This window comes from Chrysoperla carnea, chromosome 1, assembly GCF_905475395.1.
Source record: "Chrysoperla carnea chromosome 1, inChrCarn1.1, whole genome shotgun sequence".
NCBI classification, from domain to species: Eukaryota; Metazoa; Arthropoda; class Insecta; order Neuroptera; family Chrysopidae; genus Chrysoperla; species Chrysoperla carnea.
Genome location: NC_058337.1, coordinates 57,303,009 through 57,310,763, shown reverse-complemented (window position 1 = coordinate 57,310,763; position 7,755 = coordinate 57,303,009). Strand labels below are relative to the sequence as shown.

The following is a 7,755-nucleotide window of genomic DNA, read 5'->3' as shown; positions in this document are numbered from 1 at the left end:
GACAACAATTTGCAAAGCAATAATAATGTCTTATCATGGCGTAACAATTGAGCTGAAATTTCGTATACAGCTTTGATTACGATGACAACACAAAATTATTACATTATTTGTCTAAATAAATAAATCAGCAGCTAATAACATAATTTTGATGTTGATTAAACCGTGTAGGATTTTGATTATTTGAAATGCGTCGATTCACGAAACGAACACGAATGAAGTGTACATTAAACTAAAATTATTACAATGTAAAGCGCTATAAACCATTATCATATATTAAGAGTAGATTCTTGAATGAAAAATCTATCTTTTAAAATTATTCAATTTTAATATGGTTCCACTGTACGCGCGTGTGCTAGTTAATATTTTTATTATATTGATGTAGCTTGCAAGGCATACGCATTTAACATGGTTCTGAAAAATAATCTTTTACGCTATTTTCAATTAATTATCTGTCAAAAATTTTGCTACAGAATTTTTTTGAAAATTTTTATGTAGAAGTAAGGAAGAATTGATAAATACATTGTTGAAAATAATATTTTATTGTTTATGGTTTAAAATATAAAATTAAACTAGAGAATAAAACAGAATATAGAACATGCCAAGAACTAGCATGATATGAAATTCCATAGCTATTCGAATTTTTTTCGATCCAATCTTTGTATTGATATGCATCTGTGTAAACGCTAGGAGCACTTGTTGGACAACCTAGGATACCAAACGATACTATGCCTACTAGTTGTGTAATATTACCAGTTTCTTGATTATTTACCACTAATGGTCCACCAGAATCACCCTGTCGAGCAAATAAATAATGTTACAAAGATACATTTTGTGAATATTGATGATGAATGGGATTTCCTATGAGTCAAGAGTCAAATAATTTAGTTGATTTATTAAAATAATTAAGTGATTTTATTAAAATATTTAAGTAAGTAATGGCGGTACATTATTGAAATTTGAAATATTTATTTTAGATGCTAACTTTACTTTTGATTGAAAGTAAACAGGCTATGAAAATTGATTATTTTTTAAGTACCATAAAAAGGCAGTTATTTCAGAATATGTAAAAAAAAATAATAAAAATTTATAGGATAAATTTTTAAAATCACTTACTGAACAAACAGTTGACATTGGGTCGTTGGTGCAAATCATTGAGTCAGTAATACCTGAACCTGTCCATTTTTGATAAAATTCATCACATGAATTGTGGCTATAAATATGTAGATTTGTGTACATTAATTCAGTTGAAACTTGACCATTAGCGCTTGTTCGACCCCAACCAGATGCAGTACATTCAGTATTAGATGGAAAACGTAGAGATGTTACTGATATTGGTGCAATATTTTGTGTGGGACTTCCGTCCCAAAACGTATTTTTAATCTAAAAAAAATATGCACAAATTATGAATTAACATTGAAGTTTAACTAGGAAATTTAAAGAGGCTTGTTTTTAAAATGTATTTAATTTTAGTTAGCGTCCTATTTTTAACTAATAAGAACTATGAGTAGAGTGATCACTAGATAAAATTCGTGAATTACACTTATCACTAAAATGTCAAATTAAATTATATTTTAGTTCTAAGATAATTTTAAAATATGATAGCTATTTCATTTTTACTACCTACTATAGAAAAAAATCTACACAGATATTGATGTTTGATATGGATATACCCGTAATCGGAAACATAGATCGCAAAAATAGACAGAAAATTTTATAGACCATGATTATTTTTATATTTACAAGTTGGTTGAATTGAGTTTGTCGACTATAGAGGAGTTGATTGGGTTTTGAAGTTTTTAGCCCTTGCATTAAAAAATGGGATACTATTACAGAAAATTTGTTTGATCTATTGTTTCCAGATCTTTTTATCCCTAAATTCGGGCATACCAATATGGGCAGGAATCGAATCTATGGTCTTTTGTTCACTTTTGTGACAGTATTTATGTACATTTTTTTCATTATTTTATGTCTTTGTATTCTTACTTTTTGTTTTGAATTTTATAGATATTTAAATTGTTGGGTAACTTAACTTGCAATTACCTATTCTTAAAGTGAGTGCTTTTCCTGGTGCTCTCTTTATATTAATTTGGGTTCAGTACACTATGACCCCGCTTTCCCTTCTTGTCTCACTGTGTCACATTTTATAAAATATCCTAGCTGATATAACATCAAAACTATAAGCTCCTTCTAAATAATTAAAATTTTACAAAATCCGAACAAACTAAGACAAACATTGAAATGAGAAATGAACTGTAAACGTCACATTTCTTTGAAGTCTCTCCATGGAAGACCCCTCCCTCTTTGGTAAGAGATACATCTCGTTTCTTTATGCAATACCTCTACATACTCCTGTTTGCGATACGTATTTTATGAATACCCCCTAAACCATGCCATTTGACATAAAATGTAATATTATTCGCTCGAAAAATTTCATAAAGCATATCGATTAGTTGTACAATTTAAATCACGCGCTTGATTGTACTCGCAATTCTAGTACATTTAATATTCGTTTATTTTTCTGTACATTAATCGATGAAATCTTAAATTAATAAAAAACTTTAATACTTTTTTTAAATAAAAAAACCATTTTATATTTGAAAATTTTCTTTTTGTTTTGAACGAAGCAAAATCTCAATTAATTGATCATGTTTCTTAAGAATTGCTAAAGATTCAGTAACGAATAAAAAAAGATGGCAACTTACTTTGAGTATTGCAATATCATTGTAAAATTTTTCACCATCATAGTTTTCATGGGGTATTACTTTTCTTACTTTAAACCTTTGCATTGCTGATTTTTTTAAGCCACCTGCGTAAATTTTAGTTTTACTTGCTGAGACTAATTGATTATTTTGTTTGTAAACACAATGCGCAGCTGTTAAGACGGTATTATTATTGATGATTGAGCCTCCACATAAAATGTTATCAGCATTGATGTAAACCTATCAAAAATGGTAAATAATACAATCATTTTAAGATAATCATAATTTTAATATTTCTTAGCGACTTTTTGTGTAATAAGAGGAGCAACCAGTATGTGATCTATGATAGACCCCCACCTGTCGGAGATTTTAGCATTTTTATACCCAGTATACATGTGCGTTGGAAAAAAATTATTAATACCAACCAATATTGTCTCAACCTCATCACGAGATGTATGACTTTAAACTAAAACCAATCTCTTTCATAAAAGTAATGATTTTGTTTATTTAACTTCATTGATTTTGTATCAATGAATTCATATTTCAATCCCATTCCATTGTAGATACAAATATTTAGCTGTACTTGTTCCAATAGTTAGGCAATTGTTGGAAAGTATTTTTACTTTTTTTCAATATGAAACGGACTACTTCAGGATGAGGTTGTCATTATTTTAAATTTTTGTTCAGTGTATGTAATAAATATCAAGTTATGCTTAGTTTTTATACTGTGCATAAATATAATATAATATAATCAAAATATACGAACAAAATTTTGGTTAAAGTGCTCATAAAATCACCTAAAGAGTCCATCCGTCCGTCATAACGATAACTCAAAAACAGTACCTCGAAAACAAGTATCAATCTGTAATTTTTCTAAGGTGTTAAGGACGTTCGGGGTTGAGTTCGTGAATGAGAAACATAATTAAAGGTAGAGATAAAACAAAAGTTTAAATATAAAAAATTTTCCTTATAAAAAAATAAACAACTTTTGTTTGAGACATTTTTTTGTAAGCATCATAATTTACCCGTGGGGGCGATAAAATAAATAAAATAAAAATTAAACTTTGGTGACCGGTTTCTCCAAAACTATAAACGCTATGGAGTTGAAAATTTGCTGGTAGCTTCAACTAGTTGTCTTGAGGAAGATTTTCGAAGGCCATAATAATTGGTGTAGTTTTTAAACTCTTCTAATTTAAAAAAAAAAAATAATGCAAGCACTGAAATTCAACACTTCCTATAGGTATTTCAACAATTAACTCATTCAATTGTTTGTTTTCACTTGTTTTATGAAAATGATTAACTTACTCTGGAAACACTTTCAACAAAAAATTGAACTATGAAAAATAATGTTCAATTGCTTTAGCTGATCTTTATCAGTACCTGAAATGGAAATTGCCCTTGCTTGGCAAGTGTACCATTTATTATACGACCTTCTGGCGATTGAAATGCTTTTAATATTAAAGTATTTGTTGTTGAAGTATTGTGGTGAATTTCAGCTAAATATTGGTGTTGTAATGTTACAAGAATATCTAAAAAATAAAGTAAAATTTAATTAGGATAAATGAAAAACTAAAGTATAAACAGGTTAAGAAACGTGCATTTGCTTTTATAGGTAAGCATGGGCTGGCTTAACGAACTAAATGCGTTGGTTGACAAGCAAAATTTTATAGTATCGAATGAATTGAAAAAAGTAAAGATAGAAGAAAGTGTGGTGGTAATGATTTTGAGACTTCCCACAATACCACAATAATAATAACTTGTATCAATGCCACAATATTTTCTATTACATGTGCGGTGTTCGAGTTATCCGCGAAAACTATACTACCAATAACCAAAAATTCTTATTTCCGTAATTTATGAGCTCAAAGTAAACATTTGACTCTATTGTCTGTACTATACTATCAGAATACATTATTATAAACTAATATAAAAAATATTAAATTTACTTACAAAATATAAAAAAATAGTTTACAATAGTGTGTAAATTTGCCATTATTCTCGTTTTTGCAATCACATGTAAGGTTAATTTTTGAAAAAAAAATCGTTCACTTTGCTTATTTTTAATTGCTTTAATCGAATGTACACTTTTATATTTTGAAATAATATTTTTTATCGACTGCTCATTTTAGTCACTGATAATTTTTATTTTTTATTTCTATATCTAGTCATTGAAATTGTTATGTTTTAAAATAGAAATTTGAAGTAGTTGTAAATAAAATAAGTAGATAGGTAGATCACACCGATCATGAATCATCAAGAATCATTCATTGAATTTAAATTGCATGTTTTTATGCCCTTAAAAAAGTTATTTCTTTGAATTATTGAATCAAATGCCTTTGGAAGCGCGATGTTCATAATCGTATCAATATCGAGTTTTTCACTTGCGCGTATATACTTCTTACCTGCTCTCATTTTTTAAATCTTGCTGAGTAGAAACAAAATGGATTCCACTATCGATGTAATTCCTGAAACCTTTTGAGCTGTTTAAATTTAAGTACAATTTATTATTAAAATTATAGCAATTTATAAACTTTTCGATAGTTTATATAATTATAATCAATGCAATGAAAATTTCCAGGTATTCTTCTTTAACAAATAACATCTAGATAAAATGATTATTGAGAAAATTGTTCAAAAAATGACACTTTTTATGATAAACTTCGTTGATAATAAAATTTAACTAAAACAAAATCCTACAAATTTTGAAGTTTAGAAATATCAATACTCTTTTTTACATTATTTGTTTCGATCGTTGAAAAATTTAATCGAGATATGGTATTTCTGTGAATCATGAGGAGTGCACAAGAATCCTTAGACAGCCACTTTTTTTATATAATATACAGTCCCATTGAACAATTAACACACTGTAAGCATTGTTGTGTGTTAAAAAACTTTCATTTTTAGCAGAAATAATTATTTGCATTTTCGTGGTTGGCTAGAAGAAAGTACCTACCACTATAGTATGAAGTCGAAGAAACTTATACAAAGAACATTATTTCGAGTTTGTATGTTTGTAACTCAACGATGACGAGTTAGTACGAGTTGAAGAGTTAGTAGTATAATAAGTAAGGAATAGTAGAAGTAGTTATATGATGCTCGCTCGTACACAATAATATCATCAACCAATGAAATGAGTTATAAAAGGGTGTCAGTAGCCCCATTGAGACGATGTTTTTGTGTTCAGTACGACGTGTTTCGTGTCACAAATTGTTAGAGACATTACTATAAATGTGTATACAGATGTATCAAAAATATTATTATATGTTTGACAAATAATCCGACGGCTTTGTAATAATGATATAGTGATAACGGAATAGAGATAACTGGTTAAAAATAATATAGGGATTCGTTTGTAACAAATTTATTTGGAATAGATAGAAATGGTTGAAATATTGTAGTGACCTGGTGATTCTTTTTCTTTTTGATCTTATAATACAAGAGACGGTATAAGATCGATCTTCAACCATTTGATAAGCAGATGAGAAATTTTTTTCATCAACACTCCTATCATAGTTTTTCTATTATTGTGTTCATGCCTATTTTTAATTTGATTAGTTTTAATCAATTTTTTCCATAAAGGTTTTTTTCAGAATATACCAGCATTTTCACAATTGAATTATCTTTCTTCTGGTACCAATTTTGATAGGTTAACAGATAAAAATGGTATTGGTTGCCTGAAAAAAACAGTTTGAATATCTGATTTTATGTGTATAATATCCATAAAATCAAATATTTTTTTAAGTCTAAGGTTTTTTAAACCCTATGCATTTTGCTTTTTATATCATATACATAAAATATATCAAGGTATAATTAGTTTAACAACAAAATTTTGGTATAAATGTTCATAAAATCATCTAATTAATCACGTTTTCGGTTGTCTGTCCGTCTGTCTGTCAACACGATAACTCAAAAACGAAAAGTGATATCAAGTAGAACAAAAGTTTAAATGTAAAAAATGTTTCTTATAAAAAAATAAACAACTTTTGTTTGAAATATTTTTTCGTAAACATCACTGTTTACCCGCGAAGGCGCAAATTAGTTGCAAATTCTTTAGTATATGGGAATATTTGTTACATGTGTGTGGCTATCTAAGAGTGGAAATTTTTCTTTATTTAGATGAATTAAAAAAACAAACGATTGGGCCATCAACACTATCTATACATGGTATTTCAACAATTAGCTCAGTCAATTGTTGTTTTCACTTGTCAGGTATACAAGAGATATTCAAAATTATATAGAATAGTAAGGAAAAGATGTTTTGTGAGTCATAAGTTGTGATATAATACTGGACAGTTGATTTTAGAACACATGAAGGCGAAACTATATCACCGAAGTTGATGGTTAAGTCGTTGTTGGATGTCTGATGAAATGAGGATAGTAAAATAAAAACTGGCACTCATGTATACATCGAATTGCGTGCAGACACCATGATGGTTTCATAAAGTTTTTATGTATTATACTTTAAGATACAATATTTGAAATTATAAAAAAAAGTTTCAATGAAGGAAAATAAATGCCTTAATATTTCCAAGAATACGAAAATTTCTAGCGCTCGCGATTATGCTGCTCAGCAAATGCACTCTATAATTTGATAACTTTAAAATTCTATACTCAATTCTATAGTCACAAGCTCCTGACAACGAAATGTAAAAGATTGCGTTTTTTTCCAAAAATTTTCTGAAATATTAATTAAATATTTCAGCACATATTCTTTACGGGGCTTCCAAAAATTTTCAATTTCAAAACGTGTTTTGGATTATCGCAGTGAAATAAATGAGATCGTAAATTTAATGCCAGGTGCGAAATTCCAAATTGATATGAAACTTTTAAGTGGCGTATTTATGAACCTGGAATAGTTCTATTCCTTAAATATAAACATGTGGTCGAAAACCTTCAACTCCATGCTATCACTAAAGGCTTACTCAGTTTTAGTCTTGTTTACAGTCTTACGTTATCCTAACTCACAAATAACAATTCATAGAGCGGCTACAATAGACAAGATGGCGACCTTGAAATGACATAAATTTTTTTGTTACAAAATCCTTCGTTAAATAGA

At 28.5% G+C, this 7,755-nt stretch overlaps 1 protein-coding gene across 2 annotated transcripts; it reads right to left on the bottom strand.

Moving 5' to 3' along the window:
* Positions 1–523: 523 nt before the first annotated feature.
* On the bottom strand, positions 524–5,126 carry LOC123302005 (chymotrypsin-2-like). 2 transcript variants are annotated; one of them, XM_044884849.1, is made up of 5 exons: positions 5,102–5,126; positions 4,080–4,228; positions 2,703–2,939; positions 1,114–1,380; positions 524–793 (listed from the first exon to the last, which is right to left on the bottom strand). In XM_044884849.1, exons 1-5 carry the CDS (start codon positions 5,109–5,111, stop codon positions 545–547), a joined length of 912 nt encoding a protein of 303 aa, XP_044740784.1. In that variant the 5' UTR covers positions 5,112–5,126; the 3' UTR covers positions 524–544. The 2 variants fall into 2 exon arrangements, with proteins under 2 accessions (XP_044740784.1, XP_044740783.1); XM_044884848.1 differs by lacking the exon at positions 5,102–5,126 and adding an exon at positions 4,650–4,763.
* Positions 5,127–7,755: the final 2,629 nt, after the last annotated feature.